The sequence below is a fragment of the Amblyraja radiata genome, chromosome 9 (genome assembly GCF_010909765.2).
Source record: "Amblyraja radiata isolate CabotCenter1 chromosome 9, sAmbRad1.1.pri, whole genome shotgun sequence".
NCBI lineage: Eukaryota > Metazoa > Chordata > Chondrichthyes > Rajiformes > Rajidae > Amblyraja > Amblyraja radiata.
The window spans coordinates 37,597,305-37,622,607 of record NC_045964.1 but is presented as its reverse complement, the minus strand read 5'-3'; the positions used below and the strand labels follow the sequence as shown (position 1 = coordinate 37,622,607).

The 25,303-nt window shown below is 43.5% G+C and overlaps 1 protein-coding gene and 1 long non-coding RNA gene across 2 annotated transcripts in view; one reads left to right on the top strand and one right to left on the bottom strand.

Annotated features, from left to right (window-relative positions):
- The first annotated feature begins 3,052 nt into the window (after positions 1 to 3,052).
- Positions 3,053 to 19,136, top strand: LOC116976987. The gene is made up of 3 exons (XR_004413088.1): positions 3,053 to 3,233; positions 3,604 to 3,605; positions 19,124 to 19,136. It is a non-coding gene; the product is annotated as an uncharacterized LOC116976987 (long non-coding RNA).
- The window catches only part of LOC116976985 (MAP3K12 binding inhibitory protein 1), a 27,898-nt gene continuing 12,498 nt past the window's right edge, over positions 9,904 to 25,303 (bottom strand). The window contains exons 7-9 of the mRNA XM_033027139.1: positions 16,852 to 16,949; positions 13,138 to 13,179; positions 9,904 to 10,533 (exon numbers count right to left, since the gene is read on the bottom strand). Coding sequence (XP_032883030.1) covers positions 10,423 to 10,533; positions 13,138 to 13,179; positions 16,852 to 16,949 — 251 coding nt within the window. The 3' untranslated portion in view covers positions 9,904 to 10,422. The remainder of the gene's footprint in view (positions 10,534 to 13,137; positions 13,180 to 16,851; positions 16,950 to 25,303) is intronic.

Genomic DNA, 25,303 nt, shown 5'->3' with positions numbered 1-25,303 from the left:
TCCCATTCCTCATACTGTGTTGATGCTACCGAAACCACCTACCGTAACCAGCACTCCAAGCCCCACACATCATCCGACAATCTCAAAGATTTATTGAAAAGTGTTCTAACTGTGGTGGGTCCCACCCCACGGATCGCGAACTGTGCCTTGCCTTTGGAAAATTATGCCATTATTGCAAAAGGAGAAACCATTTCTTTAAATGCTGCCATGCCCATGGGAATCACTCACTCCCAAGGCAGTCTGTACACCTGTTAAAACATGAAGATTCAAATATCGAGTACCAGGAGCTACCAGCACCTCCTCCAGTTGCTCTTCCCGAGCTTGAAGATAACAGTCATAACGTGCACACCCTGGTTCCTTCTATTAACAAGCAAGTCGACCCTGAAGTCTCACTTCGTGTCAACAATAGCATTACTGTTGTAAAGATCGACATCGGTGCCAAATGCAACGTCATGTCATTATCCGAATTTGAACGGATCAAAAATGCCGAACGTATTGTAAACACTTCGGCCACTTTGTTAGCCTACGGAGGAGGGAGGTGCACCCAATTGGAGAAGCTGAGCTGAAGTTAGCATCATAAGCTCACAAGCTGAACTTTTTCATTATCCATGGGAAAGTTGCAACTCTGCTTGACATTAACGCGTGCCAGGTCCTAGGACTGGTAACCTTTGGGCTTGCTGTTTCTTCAAATATCTCCTGCCAAGGGCTCCACCCAGCAGATACTTTCCCAGTACAAGGAACTATTTGACGATAAGCTTGGGAAGCTACCCATCAAATACAATATAGTCACTGACGCAAATGTCTTATCTGTGGTACGAGCACCACACCGCATTCCACATGCTATGCGTGACAGAGTACATAATGAGCTCCAGCGGATGGTGTCCCTGGGTGTCATTGCCACGGTTACCATGGTGGTTGCAACAAAGAAAAACAAAGAAGAAATCCAAATTTGTATCAACCCGAGACCTGAACACAGCGATCAAACGCCTGCACTACCCGATGCACACGGTGGAGGAAGTTGCTGCCAGCCAGGCAGTGCCTCTGTTTCCCGTTCTAGATGCCAAAAGTTCATTCTGGCAGATCCCGCTGGACCCCGACTCGTCAAATATCACCATGTTCTGCACCCCCTTTGGGCGTTACAAATGTCTGCGAATGCCCTTTGGCATCAACTCTGCCAGCGAAGTATTCCAGCGCACAATGGAACAATTATTTACGGGGTATCCTTGTGCCATCGTTGTCGACGATATTCTTGTTGTTGGAAGTGACATGGCTGAACATGATGTCAATTTGAAAAAAATACTGGACCGTGCAAAAGACATCCATCTCAAGCTCAACTCTCTGAAGTGCAGATTTCGGGTCAAGGAGGTCCATTATGTCGGACACGTATTCACCAGTGATGGCCTCAGACCAGACCCCTCCAAGACCATTGCCATCAACGAGATGCCAGTTCCCACTGACGTGACAATTTTGCAGAGATTCCTGGGAATGGTTAACTGCTTGGGGAAATTCATTCCCAACCTCATCAAAATATCTGCCCACCTACGACAACTGACTCACAAGGACACTGCATGGTCTTGGTACCCACAACACCAGAGGGCTTTCGAAATCCTTAAATTACAATTGTCCAGTGCCCCTACCCTAGCTTATTTTGATTTAAACCTACCAGTACCACTCACGTTTGATGCCTCCCAATATGGACTCGGAGCTGCTTGCCTACAGACTTCCGCCGAAGGAGACTGCAGACCTATTGCTTAGGCCTCCCGTACCCTGTCTGAGACTTAACAGCGATACCGCAGATAGAAAAGGAATTACTAGCCATGGTTTTTGCCTGCACAAAATTCAAGTACTTTATTTTTGGGAAGTCCGTGATTATGGAAACAGACCACCAGCCGCTGGTCACCATTCTGAACAAACCCATTCATGCTGCTCCTGCTCGCCTACAATGGATGATGATGCAGCTAGAGTTTCAATTTTACCCCAATCTACAAAAGGGGCAAGGACATGCATCTGGCTAACAAGCTATCAAGAGCCCCATGAGCAATCTGTGAACAACAGCCATCTGAAAATGACCAGTTCACAATAATGATGGTGTCGTACGTACCTACAGAATGCCTAAGCAACCTGGCAGAGCACACGGCTGCGGATACAACTCTACGGCTATTGTCCTCAGTCATCTGGTGTGGCTGGCTGGATAAACAATATCAAGCCCCACTTCCTATTCACCCATACTACCTGGTTCGCGATGAACTGGTACTGCAGGACGGCGTCATAATCAAGGGTCACAAAGCAGTCATCCCAGCTGCTCTACGGGACAAATACTTTGATGCCGTCCACAGGGGTCACCCCGGCGTGGAAGCAACTTTACTATGAGCAAAGAGCATGTTTTTTTGGCCAGGAATAACCGAATTTGTGCGCAAGAAAGTTCAAGCCTGCGCCGTCTGCAAAAGCCTGATGCCACACCAACAGAAGCAACCCCTGCTCTCACACCGTTCCTCCTCTGCCTTGGTCCACGCTTGCTACTGACATATTCGAGTGGCGTGGCAAATAGTATCTGGTTCTCGTTGACTCATATTTGGGCTGGTTCGAAATCGACCTGCTCCAAAGCATAACATCCGATGCAGTCAAACAAAAGCTGTCGCACCATTTCACCGTGCACGGTGCCCCTGCATGCCTCTTGTGAGATAATGGCAGTCAGTTCACTAGCCAGTGTTTCAAACACTTTGCTCAACTATGGGATTTTCGCCATGTCACCAGCAGTCCAGAATTCCCACGACCGGACTTGCAAAACGGGCTGTCCGGAGCGCCAAGCAATTAATGGAGCGCTCACACCTTGCCAAATTCGATGTCTACCTGGACCTGCTCAACTTAAGAAACATCGACCGTGACCCAATACTGGAGTCTCCTGCCCAACGTCTGATGTCCCGACAGACCCGTGCTGCACTACCCGTGCCCCAACAACTGCCACAGGTTCGTTCACCACTTGCTGTACAGAAACAACTCCAGCTGAAACACGATCCCCAAAAGCGATTTTTCGATAAGTCCAGCAAACCACTTAAACCTCTCTCCAGTGGGCATTTTGTTCGCCTTCACACCAACAAGGGCTATGGCCGTTTGGGTTTCATCCACAGTCCCACAAAAGAGCCACGCTCATACCTGGTGAGTGCCGACAGAGGGATCTACAGATGCAACCGCCAACATCTCCTTCCTGTGAAGGAACCACGTCCTGCTGTCTCGTATCCTGATGCAACACCATCTACTGACGGACTTTCTCTTCCCTCCAGCCCTGCAGCTGCAGACCAACCATTGGTTGTGTCTCCAGCTCCCTCACCACCACATTCGATGCCCCGCTCGCCTGCCTCGCCGTGTTTGTCCCCTGGGTCACCAGTCCTCCCGCCGCATGGGATTCCGGCAATCTCGCCAGTGAAGGGAGGAGATACGGATCTGTACCGTACGCGCGCGGGACGGGTTTGTTGGCTGCCCCTTAGATACGGGGATTTTGTTTGAACCATCTGTACTTCCCTGTATGCGCTATTAGCCTTTTGGTTACTGTATTAATCAGTCAGCATCTAGTAATGTGCTTATTCATATATCACTTTATTTTAGATGTGTTTCACTTTTTATTCTTACATGGAAAGATGTAGATGGGTTACTTTACTTACTAACCAATGTAATGCTTTATTATTATAAGCTCCACCTACTACCACACTATTCATATTATCACAACCCGACATGTGCTGCTAGTCAGTGCTACACAGTAGAAGTAACATGGTGTTTGCATTGCTCAATCCTGTTGTACCAGATCAGTGAGTATGTTTGATTCACACAACAGAATGGAATTTGGTATTAATTTTATATACTTGGCTTATAAAAAAACATTCTGAAAACTGATTAGGTGGAACTTAAAAGAAAACCATTGTAATTGTGCAAATTTTGCAATTCACATTAGTTTTTAGCCCACGGGAAATTTGTGAGCACCTCCACAGCTGTTTACTTCCTGATTCAAGTATGCTTATTTCACTTACTTGGGAGTGGGCTTAGAAGCTTGGCTAATCAGATAATACAAGGTTCCATTAAAGACAGTAATCCTCGAAACACACATTCAGCTGTTTTCCCCTCGCTTAATCTATCTATGTTCCTCTATAATTTCCTGCTCATATGCATGATGCAGAGTCCAAGTCCCCATATGAATCCCTGGGGAATTCTTTCAATCAATTTATCCCAATTCACTACCTTCTATCTCCTGAACAAGTCCGTTGCCATATCACGAGGATTTGTCCAATTTCACGTACTCTCATTTTGATAACAATCACCCAGGACATGAACTATTTTACAAAGACACTGATTCTCTATGGCAGTTCAATCTAACCAATGTGCTCTTTCATGTTATCGCCGATTATAGAATTCTGCAAATTCCATCAGACGTAAAATGACAGTTAAGAAGGTGCATACCCAATATCCAAGTACTGGGGAATATTCAAATACACTAGTATTTTCACTGCAGTGACTTCAGTAAGCTGAACCAAATGATAGTACAATATTAAAATTCATACCAGACATTCCCATGTGGATATCCAGGGAATGGAGGAATCTAGATCATGTGAAGGCAAATGAGATTAGTTTAACATCACATTCAGCACAGACATTGTAGGCTGAAGGGCCTGTTGCTGTGCTATATTGTTCTATATTGTATGTGAAAGCCATGTATACTTTATGATTAGTCATTTGGATCTTATACATAGAAAATAGGCCATTTGGCCCTTCGAGCCAGCACCGCCATTCAATATGATCAGGCTGATCATCCAAAATCAGTACCCCGTTCCTGCTTTTTCCCCCATTGCCCTAAGAGCTAAATCTAACTCTCTTGAAAACATCCTGTGAATTGGCCTCCACTGCCTTCTGTGGTAGGGAATTCCATAGATTTGCAACTCTCTGGGTGAAAAGGTTTTTCTTCATCTCAGTCCTAAATGGCCTACCCCTTATTCCTAAATTCAAAGCCGCAGGAGCGTCGATCGCCCCAATGAGGGAGCTTCAATCGCCCCGATGCGGTGGCTTCGGCTGGCGGCTGCGGGAGCTTCTATTGCCCCGACCACGGGAGAATAGAGGAAGAAGATTGGACTTTATTGCCTTCCATCACAGTGAGGAATGTGGGGAATCCGCTGTGGTGGATGTTTATGTTAACTTTTATGTACTTGTGTGTCTTGTTGCTTTTTTTTTTAGTATGGCTGTATGGTAATTCATATATCACTGTACCTTAATTGGTACACGTGACAAGAAAAGACCGTTGAAACCTTTGACCCCTGGCTCTGGACTTCCCCAACATTTTTCCTGCATCTAGCCTGTCCAATCTCATCCTTCTAAATTCCAGTGAATACGAGCCCAGTCGACCCATTCTTTCATCATATGTCAGTCCTGCCATCTCGGGAATTAACCTGGTGAATCTACAATGTACCCCCTCAATAGCAAGAATATCCTTCCTTGAATTAGGAGACCAAAACTGCACACAATACTCCAACTGTGGTCTCACCAGGGCCCTGTACAACTGCAGTAGGACTTCCTTGCTCCTAAACTCAAATCCTCTAGCAATGAAGGCCAACATGCCATTAGCTTTCTTCATTGCCCGCTTACTTTCAGTGACTGGTGTACAAGGACACCCAGGTCTCCTTGAACCTCCACCTTTCCTAATCTGACACCATTCAGATAATAATCTGCCTTCCTGTTCTTGCCACCAAAGTGGCTAGCCTCACATTTATCCACATTATACTGCATCTGCCCACTCACCCAACTTATCCAAGTCATCCTGCATCCTCATCGCAGCTCACTCTGCCACCCAGCTTTGTGTCATCTGCAAATTTGGAGATGTTACATTTAATTCCCTCATCTAAATCATTAATAAACCGTTAATATATATTGTAATATATATTGTACGAACACACTAGCCAATTGGGCTGTCCCAAACTTCCTTCTGATGGTCAGATTGGCTATTTTCTCCTTCTTTCCCCAATTTTCTTCAAATCTATACTCCTTTGACTGACAATGTGTAAGACAGAGCAGGTTACAATGTTATTGAAGACTTTGGCTTGCTTCTCCAGAGCAAACAATAATTACTACATATCACATTTCCAATAGCAGGCAATGTTCAACTCTTTGTTAGTAATCTTCATGCTTAACCTGCCTCATTCGACCACCTCAACAATGTTGTTCACTATTTATTTTGCTTGGCCATATTATATAATGCATTGTGGGGTAAATTAATCAGTTCGTGGAGCACCCACGTGCGAGACATTATATATACAATAGAATATAATGAATTGGGATACTTTGATTATTTAAGAGATGCGGTAGCAAATTAACCAAAGTTGTTGTACTGTAAGCACAGATTATCAATTTAAATATTTTAAATGTGAAAATAAAGTTGGCAAGTAAAAGCACATGAAATGTATAATACTTCAAATCAGTTATTTTATTTAATGCAACTTAGTACTTCAGATTTTTTGCTCATCTTAACCTTGTTTTTACTCAGATCTTTGGCATATCCAGATCTTGCTTGATTTCTAATTTTATTTGACATTCTGAAGATGATGTTCACCTCTGCCTATTGATTACCTGCAGAGACTGCTGAAGTTGAAAACCTATAGTTCAGTCTTATCACACAAACACATCTCAGAGACCATGGGTCCATGTTTTTTCTCCGCCTCTTCCTTTCTTTTTCACTCCCCCCCCGTGGTCATCAGTCTGAAGAAGGGTCTCAACCCGAAACGTTGCCTATTCCTTCGCTCCATAGATGCTGCCTCACCCGTTGAGTTTCTCCAGCTAGGGGCGCTGCATTGAAGGCGCCTCTGCCTACAGCCTGTCCGTTTTTTGCCCTCTTGTTTTTTTAATTTTAGTTTGTCTAAACTGTTTGTTTTGGGGATTCTTTAGTTTTTCTATGTGGGGGAGGGGGGAGGGGTAAGGGGGAAACTGTTTCCTAGTCGCTTCCTGGCGAGGATGCGACTATTTCTCCGAGTCGCGTCCTCGCCCCCCCTATTCGCAGCCTACCACTGGATCGGAGCGGCCTTTCCTACTTGAGACCAGGGACCGGACCAGAGCTTCGGCAGCGACGCTGGATTCGCCACAGAAAGGGCGATGCCTTCCTGGATCGCCGTTTGGAGCTCCGGAGCGTTGGGCCCGCTGCTCCAACATCGGGGAGCTGTGGTTCGCGGAGCTCCCAACGGGGGCGGCGCTGACTACAACATCGCAGAGTCCCTGGGGCCCTTTGCCGAGGGCCGCCAGCGTGAATCTCCGCCCGACACGGCCTGGGGATGCCGGGAGCCGCGGACTCTGGTAGGAAGCGGCCGATTCGGAGGTCCAAGCCGCTGAGGTTGCCCTCCAGTCCCGACGTCGGAGTTCCAACATCCCGGCGAGCGGGCCTGAGCGGCGGGCTGCCCGTAGCGGTGACTGCGGAGGGTTCCGGATGCCCCGACCACGGGTGAACATCGAGGAAGAGGACAGACTTTGGTGCCTTCCCTCACAGTGGGAAACTTTTGATTCTGCTGTGTGGGGATGTTTTATGTTGAACTCTATCGTGTGTGTGTTCTTTATTTTATTGTATGGCTGTATGGTGATCACATTTCACTGTGCCAACTGGCACATGTGACAAATAAATGTATCTTGTATCTTGTCTACCTTTGATTTTTTTCCAGCATCTGCAGTTCTTTCTTAAAGATAATATATTTTTCTAATTTTTGGTGCAGAACTATTTTCCAAGACACCTTGAAAAATATGACCAAACGTTGGTTTAATATTTAATTCAGAAGATAGGGCTAAACAGAAGTCTCCAATCACAGAACACCGCACTTCCGCCTGCAGTAAATAGTCAAGCCTTCAGAATTTACCTGGGTGCCACACGTTTACGAAACAAGAATATAGCCATCTGATCCATTGCTTTCCTCGCATTGAGAGATGGCTATGCCTGCTAATTGTTATCCTTATCTACTCACTAAATTGTTGCACAAACTTTTAAAATTAGTTTATTTCCTGCCAGGTAGACTGAGCAAATGTGGACTGAGCGTAAAACTACATTTGGTCTCGCTGATGTAAACGAGGCCACATGGAGAATACCGTGCAGTGGATCAAGGGCCTGTCCCACTTTCACGACCTCTGCCGAGTTTGCCCTTGACTCATACTCGCAGCACGGTAGTCACGAGGTCGTAGGTAGGTCGTGGCAGGTCATGATGCTAGTCGTAGGTACTCGTGGCATCAAGTAGGTCCCGCCGTTTTTTCTAGCCTGATGAAAAATGTCCACGAGTAAAAAAGGTCGTGAATTAGGTCGTGAAAGTGGGACAGGCCCTTAAGGTTAGTACAAATATTCCATGTTTTGTCTAGATTGCAAAACTTTGTGTAAAACTATATTCCAATTCAATTATTTTATTTCCTTGGTCAACACGTAAGCTATTTTATTTATTCTTCCTAAAGAAATTACCTTTTCTTAAACTAAATGTAATTAATAATCAGAACATTTGGCCTCTGACCAATGTACTATTCCGGAAGTGGAAGACCAGAAGTACTTACTATCCATTATGTTCATCTAGTGGAGGCATGAGCAAGATATTAATGATTTTGTTGCTTATTATTTCTACCAACAAAACAGTAATGCCAAGAAATTTAGTGTGCCTCCTAAATAAGGTGAAAGGAGAAAACAAAAATTATAAAGGAGCTTTGAGCCAACTTGGACACAAAGCCAAGTTCAGATTCAAGGGAATGCAGATGCTCAAATCTTAGGGGGGGGGAAAAGTTCTGGAGGAATTCAGCAAGCCAGGCAGTATCAAGGGGGGAAATGGACAGGTGATGTTTTGAGTCAGGGCTCAGATTCAGTATTTATTTAAATGTTATTAAAAGAGTGTAGCACTTCATGAAAGTGAATGGATTTTGTGCAATCGATTCAAATACCAAATATTGATTTTTCAGCAAAAATAGTGAATAATTGTAGCTTTAAGCTATTAGTTGTCAGGGAAGAACTATTTGGAATCATCATCAGCACACTATTTGCATGCACTGTTTACCTTCTCCATTGGATGCCTGAAAATATATCCCATTAGGCAAAAGGTAATGGCTTTAAGCGATGTGAAACAAACCCCACACAACCATATTAAATGATACTGAAAACGTACCAGTCCTGTTTGATTTCCTTTAATTTCTAAATAATGCTTAAGTGGATAGAAATCACTTGATGGGTGAATACTACACAAGGATTCATTCAATAAAACTGGTGCAAATTAATTATTTAATACATTTGAATAGTAATGAAGCAATTAAGATATTGGACTAATGGCCAGTTAACTTTTAGTAATGTATTTAAAACAAATACGATTCCTTTTGATGATTTTTAAAACTTCCTCCAGGTTTCAGTAATTTGCCACCAATCACAATGGGTAAAAAGGTGGGACATGCAATTCTTTCTTGCATTTTCTGGTAATGTGATTGTATTCAACTGAAGCAATATCTAAGCAGGCTAAATGTAGGCTTATGTTTTTTTCCCCAAAGAACAATTCAATACAGTGATGCTGGTGCAGATTTGCAACAATGTTAGTGATATCTGTACTTGGTCAACACATCCTTTTCTCCACCCTACTCAACCTATATAACATAGCTGTACCACTCAATTTGAAGGCTAACACCTTTACCCAGGGAATCTGAGGAGATGATTGTTGTCTCATCAACTGATTTTCAGCCTGGTTCATTCATTGGCAGGCTACTTGCCATTCAAAGTGGATTCAGAAATCCAGGTTGCCATTACCTACTCTGAAATACACCAATTAACAACTAAGATAATTTTCTAAGTTATCAGTAATAGTTTATATTCAGAAATGTAAATACAGTTTACATTCAGAAATGGTGGGGCACAGAAAATGTTCAATGAGAAACCAGTACAGAATAATATCAAACTTTTATTGTACCAAAGTTCCACACAAAACGTATTTACACGAACACTGTACACGTAAAATGTGTATTCAAATCATTGTTTTTGCTAATAATTTGATTTTTTTTCCAACATTAAAGCAATTTGGAACCAACAGAAATGGTATTTTGTTCAAAATAATTAAATCAGTTGCCATTACCAATACAGATTTTGTTTATTCTTTGGAACTAACAATGGCAAAGATTTTATGGGATTCTGACAATTTTCTGAATGACAAATTCTCAAAATGGTCTGCTCATATTGCCTATTTGTACTGATTTGGTTTCATACATTTGACTGCTAAACCTAGTATGCATTCTCATTTTATCCAGACATTTTGCGCAGTCTGGATTATGCACATCAGAAGAGTATCAGACACTGAAATACACTACAGTTTGTTGCTGACAAGTGAAATTATTTCTGAAAAAAACAATAAAGGCATCACTTATTGATTATATTTGGTTAGTTCTAAAGCTCAAAAATGGACCTTAAATGGACATCTTGTTTGCGTCTATTGACTGAGCTTGGTCACCTGCTTTCTGCAGTAGCACTGCCTTCAATGCATTAATCTTCTCATCGATTTCTATTAGGCTGTAGCCCTGTAACAAAAATCAATTCACGTATTTAAATGTGTAACACACTGAAATATGATGTGCCAGATGGTTGACTGCAAAAGTTCTGCAGCTGACTAAAAGTTCATAAGCTCAACTGTAATTAGTCTTCTCATTTGGAAGCAGCATGACACAACACAAACATTTCAATGGAAAATAACACAATTGCAATGCCTGACAGGTTTTTTTAAAACATATGAACTCCAAGTATTTCCTCCACTGTACACAATCTGTGCAGCAAATTAAACTTTAAAGTGACAATATGAATATACAGCTTTGCTTTTTCCATATACAGTAAATCACCCGTCCTATTATATTTGAATAATGAAGATCCTATCCTTTATCCATGTCTACAAGACAGATTTTACTAAGACACTTTCTGTTCTCCTGCTCATTATAGCTTTCTAGGTACACTCACTTATCAATGCAAGTAAAGTCACCATTAACGACAAAGGTGTATTTGGGTCAAGGATGAAAAACATTTATTGGTAGTACAACATGGATGTAGAAAATTAATCAATGCCTCCAAATACCTAATTAAACAGAAGGGTTTCGGCCCGAAACGTTGCCTATTTCCTTTGCTCCATAGATGCTGCTGCACCCGCTGAGTTTCTCCATCTTTTTTGTGTACCAAATTAAACAATATTTGTTGATTTAGTGAGAGGCTGTATAGGCTGGGACTTCTTTCCTTGGAGCGCAGGAAGCTGAGGGGTGGATTTATTCAGGTGCATAAGATCAGGAGGGAACGGATGAAGTGAACAGTCTTTTTCCCGGGGTAGAGGACTGAAAATAATAGATGCCATAGGATCCCTATAATGAACAAATTCTAGCAGCTATTTTCTTAGTTCTTCAGAAAACAAAATAGTAATAATAATAATAATAAATTTTATTTATGGGCGCCTTTCAAGAGTCTCAAGGACACCTTACAAAAATTTAGCAGGTAGAGGAAAAACATGTAAGGGGAATGAAATAAATAGTAGAGACATGACTAGTACACAAAGTAAAGACAGAATACATTTCAAAACACAATATGAGGCAATTAATGCACAGATGAAAAGGGAGGGGGACGTGGGGCTAAGGATAGGCAGAGGTGAAGAGATGGGTCTTGAGGCGGGACTGGAAGATGGTGAGGGACACGGAATTGCGGATCAGTTGGGGGAGGGAGTTCCAGAGCCTGGGAGCTGCCCTGGAGAAGGCTCTGTCCCCAAAACTGCGGAGGTTGGACTTGTGGATGGAGAGGAGACCGGCTGATGTGGATCTGAGGGACCGTGAGGGTTGGTAGGGGGAGAGGAGGTCAGTGAGATATGGGGGGGCCAGATGGTGGAGGGCTTTGTCGGTGAGGACCAGGATTTTGTAGGTGATCCGGTGGGAGATGGGAAGCCAGTGAAGTTGTTTGAGGACTGGAGTGATGTGATGCCAGGATTTGGTGTGGGTGATGAGTTGGGCGGCTGCGTTCTGGACCAGTTGGAGTCGGTTGATGTAGGTGGAGCTGATGCCAAGGAGAAGTGAGTTGCAATAGTCCAGTCGGGAGGAGATGAAGGCATGGATGAGTCTTTCAGCAGCGGGAGGTGTGAGAGAGGGTCTGATTTTGGCGATGTTGCGGAGGTGAAAGAAGAGGTTTTAATGACATGGCGGATGTGAGGCTCAAGGGAGAGGGTGGAATCAAAGATCACGCCAAGGTTGCGGGCCTGGGGAGATGGAGAGACAGTGGTGCCGTCGATGGTGAGAATGGGGTTATTGATTTTGCTGAGTGTGGCTTTGGAGCCTATGAGGAGGAATTCTGTCTTATCGCTGTTGAGTTTGAGGAAGTTATGTTGCATCCAGGTTTTTATAGCTGACAAACAGGAGTTGATATGGGAGAGGGGGGGGGGGGGGGGTGGGGGGGGGATTTGGTGCCGAGGTAGATCTGGGTGTCATCGGCGTAACAGTGGAAGTCCAGGTTGAAGTGGCGGAGTATCTGACCAAGGGGGAGGATGTGGTAGATGTGGGGGAAGAGCTGTGAGAAGATATGTTAATAGTACTTAGAGAACTGAAAATCATAGTGCTACGAGTAGGTATTTTACTGTCAAAGAGGACCATATGTTTTGTTTGCCAACCTTTATAAACTTTGTGAAAGCAGATCTTCACCAGGACAAACTCTACACCAAGCACAAAGTGTTCATTTATTTAACGTGTATATATAATATATGCAAAAGAGAGTGTGGACAACTTATTTTCAACAATTTTTACTCAGGCATAATTTTGTATAAGCTACCTGACCTGCATGGCACAAATAATGACATTATTGAGAACCCACATAAATAAAAATAGCATTGCATAAAGTCACCAGGTTGCAATTACATCCCCGAATGAAGTACTAGTTTTCATACACTCCAAAATTTACAACCTGGTCCTACAAAAGGCAAGAGTTACATGTACCTAATTAAGTCAGGGGTGGCTCCCATTTGACTGGTGAAAGTTTGCGAAGAACAGGGAGAAGAAATAACTAATGGACAGAAAAATAGAAGATCCCTAAAAATGTGAAGCACTATAACAGTATCAAATATGTGCTGTACGTTCATGAATATGCAGAAAACAAAAAAACAAAAATACCTGAGCTGTTTCTTGAACTTTACGCCTTTTACTTGGAAAATTCTAGAGAAGAAAGTTTGTTTAAATTTTGTACAATTCAGAAAACGTAAAAGCTTAGTTATGATGAGTTACACTAATCACGAAGCTGAAATATGGAACAAACATTAAGCGATTCCAGTTATAAAACTATTAAAGAATGTTCAACTGTCATAATTTAAACGAATTTTAAAGGAAAACTAAACACCTCTATTAGTCAGTTCAAAGATTTCAAATCACTAGTGTTTCACAAGGATCTTGTGAAATGTTAGTAAAAAGGATTTGGTATATGGTGCTTACAGTAACATAAAACGTTAAATGTATGCACATTATGTTAAGTGTAACTGACTCAAACAACTAATCTTTGGAAAGCTCTGGACCTGTTGGTATAGCCGGTCGCATTCTCAAAAGCTGCACGGACCAACGGGCTGGAGTTTTTGCGGACATCTTAAACCTCTCATACTGAAGTCTGAAGTTCCCACCTGCTTTTCAAAGGCATCAATAATACTGATGCTCAAGAAGAGTACGGTGACAAAGCTCAATGGCTATCGTCTGTGGTGTTGAAGTACTTTAACAGGTTGGTTATGGTGCATATCAACTCGTATCTTGGCAAAACCATGGACAAACTACAATTTGCCTACTGCCACGATACATCAACGGGATATGCGAACTTGTTGGCTTGCCACTCTGCATTAAACCACTTGGACAATAAAAACACAGGTCATGTCAGGTTGGTGTTCATCAACTAAATGGCTGGGGAGACTGCAAACTGGGGGTGACGTGGGCAGGTCTGTCTGCTATATCCAAAATCCGTTATAATGGGAAAAAATGAGGGTTTACTGTACTGACTTTGCAAAACAGTTGGGAGAGAAAATTAAGCGCATAACTGAAAAAAGATTTTAGGAAGCAGCCTTTTAAAGGTGCCCAGTAAATCAGAGAAGGCATGACAGGAAGTTCAGAGTTTCAGAGGGCAAGAGGAAAATTGAACAGAATGGTGGGAAGACGGGTTGTGGGGTAGTGCGTGGGGACCAGGCAGAGTTGAAACATGAAAAACTTAGACATTAAGCCAGCAGAGATAGAATTAGACCAGCCCAAAGAGGGATTTCAATGTTTAGATGTAAACAAATAACTCTTTCATGATGGAGGGACACCACCGGAAAGAGCGCTCGCCACTCGCAATGCCATCTGTGGCCATCAGGAAATTTCAACTGAGCTGTCGCAATTTTGTCTGGATTGTAGGGGTGGCAGGAACATCAGTTGCCGGCAAGTCTGTGATCAACCTGTACCAATCTCAGGGAACAAGGTCTCTGTACATCCCTTTGTAACTGCATCCTCGACTTCCTCATCAACAGACTACAATCGGTACGAATTGGCAATAAGACTTTCTCCTCAATAACCATCAGCATAGGGCCATCAGCACATGGCTGTATGGCCAGTTCCCTGTTCTATTCACTCTATACCATGGCTGTGTAGCCGGATACAGTTCCAACTTCATGTTTAAATTCACCGCCAACACCTCTGTTGTTAGATGAATTACGGTTAATTATGATTGATCATCTGATCGAATGGTGCCAGAATAACAACCTTGCTCTCAACATCAGTAAGAGCAATGAGCCGATTGATAAGAAGGCCGAGGATTCACGAACCTGTCTTCATCAACGGGTCGGTGGTAGAGATGTAGAAAATTAAATAAATATTAAGGATTATTTTAACGTGAGCTCGGGAATAGAATTAAACATGGCGTGACATTGAGAAGCCTGGGTCCTAATGCTTCATTTCTACCATGTTCCTACAACTTGGATCCCACACTGCACCAGAAATTCTAACTCCTATTGCGGTAGATATTCCAGCAAGTGTACAAAGTGACATTAAACTAATAAGATTTCACCTCTTTCCGACAAACTAACTAAATTACAATAACCATTGCCAGATGATCGGGAACATTTATAAACAATGGTTTTCTATAAACAATGAAAGAAAACATCATTAAAAACGGTTTCCATTTTTTCCTCTAACATTAAGAGCCCTCTATAATGTTTGGGACAAAGAACCATCATTTATTTATTTGCCTCTGTACTCCAAAATTTGAGATTTGTAATAGAAAAATTCACATGTGGTTAAAGTGCACATTGTCAGATTTTATTAAAGGCCATTTTTATACATTTTGGATTCACCATGTAGAAATTACAGCTGTGTTTATACATAGTCCCCACATTTCAGGGCACCACAATGTTTGGGACACATGGCTTCACAGGTGTTTGTAATTGCTCAGGTGTGTTTAACTACCTCCTTATTGCAGGTATAAGAAAGCTCTCAGAACAAGTCTTTCTTCCTGTTTTTCCATCACCTTTGAAAACTTTTATTGCTATTCATCAACACGAGGATCAAAGTTGTGCCAATGAAAGTCAAAGAAGCCATTATGAGACTGAGAACCAAGAATAAAACTGTTAAGAGACATCAGCCAAACCTTAGGCTTACCAAAATCAACTGTTTGCAACATCATTAAGAAGAAAGAGAGCACTGGTGAGCTTACAAATCGCAAAGGGACTGGCAGGCCAAGGAAGACCACCACAGCAGATGACAGAAGAATTTTCTCTATAATAAAGAAAAATCCTCAAACACCTGTCCGACAGATTAGAAACACTCTTCAGGAGTCAGGTGTGGATTCGTCAATGACCACTGTCTGCCGAAGACCTCATGATCAGAAATACAGAAATACAAATACACTGCAAGATGCAAACCACTGGTTAGCAGCAAAAATAGGATGGCCAGGTTAGTTTGCCAAGAAGTACTTAAAAGAGCAACTACAGTTCTGGAAAAAGGTCTTGTGGACAGATGAGACGAAGATTAACATATCAGAGTGATGGCAAGAGCAAAGTATGGAGGAGAGAAGGAACTGCCCAAGTTCCAAAGCATACCACATTATCTGTGAAACACAGTGGTAGGGGTGTTATGGCCTGGGCATGTATGGCTGCTGAAGGTACTGTTTCACTTATCTTCATTGATAATATAACTGCTGATGGTAGTAGTAATGAATTCTGAAGTGTATAGACACATTATTTCTGCTCAGGTTAAAACAAATGCCTCAATTCATTGGCTAGCGGTTCATTCTACAGCAAGACAATGATCCCAAACATACTGTTAAAGCAACAAAGGAGTTTTTCAAAGCTATAAAATGGTTAATTCTTGACCATGACTACTTTCATTTACATGACATTGATGTGTCCCAAACATTATGGTGCCCTGAAATGGAGGGACTATGTATAAACACTGCTGGAATTTCTACATGGTAAACCAAAATGTATAAATACAGCCTTTATTAAAATCTGACAGTGCAATTTAACCACATGTGATTTTTTCCTATTACAAATCTCAAATTGTGGAGTACAGAGATAAAAATTAAATAAATGACGGGTTTTTGTCCCAAACATTACGGAGGGCACTGTAACATAATTTGGCATGAGCTTTAAATTATGATGCCTTTGACACTTCTACATATGTTTATTGAGTCATTGAATGTAGAATTAATTAAAGCTTTTTTATTGGGAAGTAAATAATTTAAATCGTTGAAAAAAATTTGAAGAAAGTGGATAACTCATTCCACAAACCACACTGTACTAATAGACCATATGACAAAGCCAGAGTCATATTTTATAAAAAGTTAGATTTAAGAACACATTGGTTGAGTAAAAAACCTACCACATGTTGAAAATATTCCGGAGAAAGACCTTCCAAATGCAGAATTCTGTCTTCAAGTTTTTTGATCCTTTGGTAAATGTCAATTGGAACAGGACCACCTATAAATAAAAAATGAATCTTTCATTGGTTGGTAAGTATTTTACACAATACAAAAGGTTAACTCTCCAACAATGTAAATGCTCTCAAACTCGCTGACCAGGTAATGAGAATAGAGAGTGACTTGCCGGACTCCATGGTCATTGTTTTGGGGGGACTTTAACAAAGCTAACCTCAGCCGTGTCCTTCCAAAATACAGACTTCATGTTACCTGCCCCACCAGAGGGGAGAGAACACTCGATCGTTGTTATACGACAATCAAGAACGCATATTGCTCTATTCCCCGGGTGGGTCTGGGTCTCTCTGATCATTGTCTAGTTCACCTTATTCCAACCTACAGGCAGAAACTAAAAGCTGCTAAGCCTGTGGTCAGAACAACGAAAAGGTGGACAAACGAGGGCATTGAGAACCTACAATCCTGCTTTGACTGCACGGATTGGAATGTGTTCAGGGAAGCAACCACAAGCCTCGATGAGTACAAGGACACTGTATCATCATATGTCAGCTTTTGCGAGGACAGTTGCATTCCAACTAAGACCCGGACATGGTTCAACAACAACAAGCCCTGATTCACTGCAGGACTCAGACAGCTCCGATGGTCTAAAGTGGAGGCCTACAGGAGCGGGGATGCAGACCTCTACAGGCAGGCCAAGTACAAGCTGAGAAGAGGAATCAGAGCTGCCAAGGAAAGGTAGTTGAGGAGCTGCCAAGGAAGTTGAGGAGCAAGTTCTCAGCTAGTGACTCTTCTTCAGTTTGGAAGGGCTTGCAAGAAATTACCAGCTACAAGAGGAAAGCCCCCCGCTCTTTGGACAATCGTCAGCTGACCAACGACCTGAATGAGTTTTACTGCAGGTTTGAAAATCAGAAACGTAACCCTGGTACCCATCCCCAACCAACAAAGTCAAACCCCAGTCTACAAAGAATGGACCCCGCACCCTCTCCTTCCCATTAACCAATTCACACCTACTTAAGGCAAGACTCCAGTATGAAAAGACTGGACCATTTCCCACCCCAACCAACACTTCACACCCACTCACAGCCTGACCTCAGTCTGCAAAGACTGGGCCCTTCTACACCCACCCCCCTCCAATCACCACTTCACACCCAATCACCCACACCCTCTGTGCTGCAAAACATCATTTATCCAATATCAACAATAAAAATAAAGGAGGTGGAGAGGCTTTTCAGAGGACAAAAAAGCTGGAATCTCCAGGACCTGACAATGTTTCCCTATCTACTCTTAAGTTCTGTGCCAAACAGCTGGCTATACAGACATTTTTAACCAGTCCCTACAAACATGTACTGTCCCTGCCTGCTTCAAAGCCACCACTATTGTCCCTGTACCCAAAAAGGCAAGGATTACTTGTCTTAATGACTACAGGCCTGTCGCACTGACCTCTGTAGTCATGAAGACACTCGAAAGACTTGTGCTGGCCAAGCTGAAAAATATCACAAACCCCCTGCTGGACCCTCTGCAGTTTGCATATCGGGCCAATAGATCTGTGGATGATGCAGTCAACCTGAGCCTGCACTTCATCCTACACCTAGACCGCCAGGAGACCCATGCGAGGATCCTGTTTGTTGATTTTAGCTCTGCATTCAACACCATTGTACCAGAGCTACTACACTCCAAACTTTCCGAGTTGACTGTGCCTGAACCCCTCTGTCAGGGATCACCAGCTTCCTGACAGACAGGAAGCAGCATGTGAGGCTGAGAAAGCACATCTCGAACCCGCAAACACTCAGCATAGGAGCTCCGCAAGGCTGCGTACTCTCTCCTCTCCTCTACTCTCTCTACACCAACGACTGCACCTCCACAGACACCTCTGTCAAGCTTCTCAAGTTTGCGGATGACACAACCCTGATTGAACTGATCCAGGATGGGGAGGAATCTGCCTACAGACAGGAAGTGTCACAGCAGACGTCCTGGTCCCGTCACAACAACCTACAGCTCAATGCTCTTAAGACAGTGGAATTGATTGTAGATTTAGGAGAGCTCCCCCTCCCCTCACCCCACTCACCATCAACAATACCACAGTCACATCTGTGGAGTCTTTTAAGTTCCTGGGAACCATCCAAGGACCTTAAGTGGGGGACTACCATCGACTCCACAGTCAAAAAGGCACAACAGAGGATGTACTTCCTGCAGCAGCTGAGGAAGCACAATCTGCCACAGGCAATGATGGTCCAATTCTACACGGCCATCGTAGAGTCTGCCCTCACCTTTTCCATCATGGTCTGGTTTGGCTCAGCCACCAAGCACGACACCTGGAGGCTGCAGCGAATCATCCGATCAGCAGAGAAGGTTATTGACTGCAACCTTCCCTCCATTGATGAACTGTACACTGCAAGGGCCAGGAAGAGAGCGGGCAAGATCATCTCTGACCCCTCTCACCCTGGCCACAAACTCTTTGAATCACTTCCCTCTGGAAGGCGACTCCAGACTGTCAAAGTTGTCACAGCCAGACATAAAAACTGTTTTTATCCACGAGTAGTTGCTCTACTCAACAGCCAAAAATCTGTAGCCTCCCTTTGATCTGATATTTTGTTGGTTCGCGTGCTTGATCAATGGTGTTTTTTCATTAATGTTTTATTATTATTAATGTTTAGTGTTTTCGGAGTCATTCGTAACTGTCACTGTATGTCATGTTGTTACTTGTGGGCAGAGTACCAAGGCAAATTCCTTGTATGTGAATACTTGGCCAATAAACTTACTTACTTACTTGAAAAATTACATTCATAGTTCAACTCATGGAACAACATCATGCTCATGAACATTAAAACAAAATAAGGTCATTTTGCATATAAAATAAATTAAAATCACTGTAATGTATAATTACATTAAACTCAGGGGAATAGATAGGGTGAATGCCTGGTCTTTTACCCAGAGCAGGGAAATATGTTTAAGATGAGAGAGATAAGATTTAATAGAAACTTGCAAGGCAACCTTTTCGCTTCAGAGGGTGGTGGGGAAATGGAACAAGCTGCTAGAGGTAGTCGAGGCAGATATTATCACAAGATTTAAAAGATACTTGGACAAGTGCCTGGAAAGGAAAGGTTGAGAGAGATATGGGCCAAACTTGGGCAATGGAACTAGATTAGATGGGGCATCTTGGTCAGCATGAACACGTTGAGCTGTAGGGCCTGTTTCCGTGCTGTTTGATTCTATGAATATTACCTCACATTTCCCAAGACTACGATCATGATCAGATTACGATCTACGGTGGAAACACATAGCTGCAGACCAACAAATGATTGACTTAGAAAATACCCCAAAAAGGAGCAATGAAGACATGGGAACAACTGGACTGATTGCGAGGGATATACCATCTACATCCATAGGATGGAATACAGATCTTGACGGCTATGGCGCCCGCAGAGACTCTCAGAGGCTCAAAACGGTGGTACAATAGAGTATGGGAGCACAGGAGCTGATCCTGGACGAAGGATGGAAGAAGATAAAGATGTGGCTTAGGGCCTAGAGACCTGCTCAAATCGCCTGGGGAAATTTAACGGCCTGCCAACTGAAAACAACAGTAGACATTTCTGACTACAATAAACGGTTCAGGTTGTTTTGCAGAAACACTTGGGGGCAGACATCGAATCGGAAAAGATGGACTCCAGCCCTTTCAGTTCCCTGAAATCAGCCTTTGTGGCGGGGATAAAGCCAGAACTGTCCAAAATGCTAAAGGTAACATGGCCCCACTGGGAGAATAACGATATATCATTTTCCATGGTAGTGGCCTGTTGCCTGCAGCTGAACAGAAATATGGGGCGAAACTTCTGGCTCTGCATGCAGGATGATTAACCAAGCCAACCTGGGACAATGGAAGCACCAGACAGGTGACCTCCAGGTGCCATTATTGCAGAAAAGAGGGGCGTTGAGTTAAGGTGTGCCGGTCGAACAATAGGCCAAGGATTTCTCTGGCAAACCACCCCTCTAGAAAGTTTCTACTGCCACTGAATAAGAGGAATGGAAACAGTTTATGCAACTCGACCCTAAGCAAAAGGAAAACTACGAGCTGCTGAAAAAATGAATGGGGCCCACCCTCGCACTCCCAGTCCGCTCTTGACATTTGTTAATCAACTCAGGGACGGAGTATACGTAACAGTGAGGGTCGGCAGTCATCTCATAGATCTTCTCCTGGATACAGGAGCTGAAATGGCATGCTCTAAAGTTTGGGGATTTTCTTCCTCCGGATGGACAGGCGACAACTGGTCTGGATAGGTCCCGTGGGACAAGCCGTTTTAGAAATGGACGTCCTCAATCCGCTGAAATCCTTGCAGCATTTTTGAAATGGTCATGTGACCTGGTATATTTGAAGGCTAAAGAAGAATTACAGAACCACCCAATATGGAGATAAGAATGATTGTGGCTCCTGCAAATGGAGCTAATGGCATTTACCAGAATAGCATGAATCAGACATGCTACGAATGTTACTGCCTTTACTCCAGCACACCAATGATTCTCCTTTATTGATATGGCTAACCGGTTCTGGTCAGTGCCACTTGCACTTGAGATCCGACCATGGTTTGCCTTCACTATTCACCAACAGCAATATACTGTACCTGGACAGAACTCCCACACGGTTTCCATAATAGTCCTATCATTTTCTACATGGCCTAACAAAACCATTTGCGTGAATTACCTCATATGCATTCTGTTTATTCAGTACATGAACGATTCCCCCCCCCCCCCCCCCCCCCCCCCCCCAATCTGTGCTCATCCCCAATCCTTTACACTCGTCGCTTTAATTTCATGTTTCATGTATTTTGTGTTTTTATGATTGTTGGCAGATCAATTTCCCTCCAGGGATAAATAAAGTTCTATTGTACCGTATATCCTACTGGCTTCAGACACAGAACAATACAAACAAGATCTTCATTACCTGCTCGCCCACCTCCATCAGAGGGCCGCAAGGCCAGCATTGACAAAGCGCAAATTGCCCAAGAGGTTTCGTACGTGGGATAAAAAAAATTCCCAATGGAAGAGGGAGCTTATCCAAGACACGACTACAGCTATCTAAACAGCTAAACAATCCACTACTATTAAAGAGCTTAGATCCTTCTTAGGCTTATGCAATTTTAACTGACAGTGGATTGACTCTTTTACACAATTGACTCAACCGCTAAGTGAACTTCTGAAAGAAAAGAAGATTTCTCACTGGCTTGGTACACCTATTCAAAATGGAAAATAAGTTCAAGACATTGGATACTATATGAGAAGTGGATATTTTAAAGTGCAAACCCCATACGAGAGAAAATACGTGAGAGGCACAGAAGAATGCATTAGCTGACCAGGCAGCTAAGGAAGCAGCATCAAAAGATATAAGCATCAGTACTGAACTGTAAGTGTACACCCTGAAGACGAGCAACATAGAACAAGACCTATAGTAGATGTTCATAAGTGATAGGAGCAGAATTAGACCATTCGGCCTGAATTGAATTGAATTGAATTGAATTAAGTCTACTCCGCCATTTAATCATGGCTGATCTATCTCTCCCTCCTAACCCCATTCTCCTGCCTTCTCTCTATGACCCCTGATACCCGATCGCAAAGCGATTCATCAAAGATAAGAAAAATGGACAAGGAGTGAAGCAGGCATTAAGTTACGCAAGGATGGTATCTGGAGACAGAGACATGGAAAACCCAGTCGCACCACAGGCATTAATGCCATTCTTTGTCCAACAAATTCACCCGTGGGATCATATTGCCCTGCAGCAAATGACAGCGCAATTCCGAGAAAAGTTGGTGGGAGCTTTGCTTGGAAGTGTGTCGTCTAGAATTGCACGTCTTGGGACTTGCACAGCCTTCATTACCCACAATCATGGGTCTGAGCCCATTTGAGATAGCTATCGGTCGACCCAAGTCCTTACCTGGGCCTACTGATTTGTGAAAGGCTGATCGTTATCTGATGATCGATGCTTTATTAAAATATTGTCACGATCGAACAAAAGCTGTTAGTTCTGCTTCCCAACTGGTAGGTAGTGGCAGCTAGGGGTGACCTACGAGGAGGACACTGACATGGTCCCCAGAGTTTGGATCTACGTGAAAAAATACAAAAAGAACCATTCGGCGCTAAGTGGGAAGGACCTTTCCAGGTGCTACTGACCACTCAAGCAGCAGTTAAGGTGCAAGGGAAAAAGGCCTGGATGCACACCTCTCACGTGAAACATGCATCACGAGATTAAGACTCCCATCAGCTGAAAGGACAATTATTATTTCCCAATATGTCCAAACCATTCATGTTTAATCTCTGTTTCTTATTACCGGAGGAGGCGCTGTCCTGAACGGCTGCCTGTCCTGCAGCTGTCCGTTTCTTTTCCCTTCTTTTTTATTATTTTTAATACGTTGAGTGTACAGTCAGGGGGCCTAATCTTTTTATGTGTGGGGGGTGGTGGGGGGGAAGGGGGAAACTGCTTTTCGAGTCCCTACCTGGTCGGAGGGGTTGCCTTCCTCTGAGCAGCGACTTCGACCTGTCCTTGCGGCCTACCAGCGGGTCCTGGAGCGACATTTCCCTGAGGGGACCTGGCCAGAACATCGGCTTTGGCGGCGGCGCAGAACATCGGCTTTGGCGGCGGCGCAGCGCTGGAGCGCTATTGCGGAACGGGCGATGCCTTTCCTGGGTCGCCGCGCTGGAACTCCAGTATGCTGGGACCGCCGATGAGAACATCGTGGAGCCGCGGTTCTGTGGAGCGGCCAGCTGCGACGCTGAACGTTACATCCCGGAGCCTGGGATCTCTTGCTGAGATCGCCAGTGTGCGGAGCTCCGTGCGGCGCAGTCTGTTGGCTTGGAAGCCGCGGTCTCCGGTGGGAAGGTGGCCGTTCCTGGCACCCCAAGCCGCTGGGGGTTCTCCCGACGCCGGAGCACCATCACCCGGCGAGAACATCGGGCGCCGTGGCGGCGACTGTGGAGGCCTCAATAGGCCCGACTTTGGGTGGACAAGAGGATGGGGACTGGACTTTGTGCCTTCCCCCACAGTGGGAATCACTGTGGGGGGATGTTTTTGTGTTGAACTTCTTTTTGAATGCTATGTTGTATTTTTATTAGTGTGCTGCAAGGACATCAGAATTTCCCCTGAATAAGGGGATTAATAAAGTTTAATCTAATCTAATCTAAAGTGTTTTTGCATACAAATGGAAAAGCCCTGGCTAACATTAGACCTCTTCAAGGTTCTAGCCGCTCCTTCTTGCACCACAAAAGAGTTTCCTATATCTAGTGAAACGTAGATTTATTAAGGCTTACCCATCATAAGTACTGAAGGATGTCACAAACATATGGAGACCATTAAAGACCAATGACGTGTGAACAAAAGAAAACCTGTTTTTCATTTCTTTGTTCTGTAAGTTCAGTAGTTTTGTGCTGTAGCTTTGCTTTGCAGTTTTGCTCTGTAGTTTATTTAACTTTTGTTCTGAAACTGTAATACTGGTAAACTGCAAATAAAGAAGCCCTGTTACCTACCACCGAGCCCCGCTCGGTATTTAAAACAACGTGTTACGACACAGCTGCGACTGCAGGAAAGCATGATCATGTCTTATCCTATTGATGCATATACTAGAAAATTAGCAATTTTTTGTCTATAGAAGTTAACTTGCTTTGCTTCAGAATAAAATACTCAGAAGGTAGATACATGGACATGGCAGGGAAAAACCTGCAGTCCACTGACCAAAGAGAAAAATAATTTGCAGAACCATGGCGAGAAGGCAGGCAGTTTGAATCTTGCATCAAGCCAGTACACTGATTCAAGTAGACAAACGGTCACCTTCTGTGCAATTTTTTTCTGTTAATTATATGAAACAATAAAAAGTTAAAGTTAAGAGAATCAATTCTAAAGTTTAGATACATGGTAAAGAGACCATGCGTTCCTTCTTGTTTATCTAATTCTATGAATATCATTAAATTGATTTACAATCATTCTATTGTGAACTTTGTGATACTAGACCAACTGGGACCCGTTGGGTCCCTGTCACACGGGAGGCTTGGTCCCCCAATGTAACCCGTTCCCAAATGCAATATTGCACCACTAACCCGTAGCCCCCACTGGAGATGTGGTCCCCCAACTCAACCCGTTGCCGAACGTAAGATTCCAGCACTCCTGTGCCTGGACTTGAAAAAAAATCCCAATTGCAATACCAATTGACCCTCCCCCTCCTGTCCTGCCAGGAGCTATGATGGCAACATTATTGCAAATGTCGGGTGCACTTGCTGTGATATCCCATTGAGGTGAAAAGTTCAGTGTTCATGTCTTGCAACTTTGTATCGAAGTGGGTTGGAAGCAGTGAGGAATGATTTTAACAGTAAAAATCTTGTGAAAGTTGGCATTTTTAAAGCTTTAATCGCAAATAGCTTGTGAA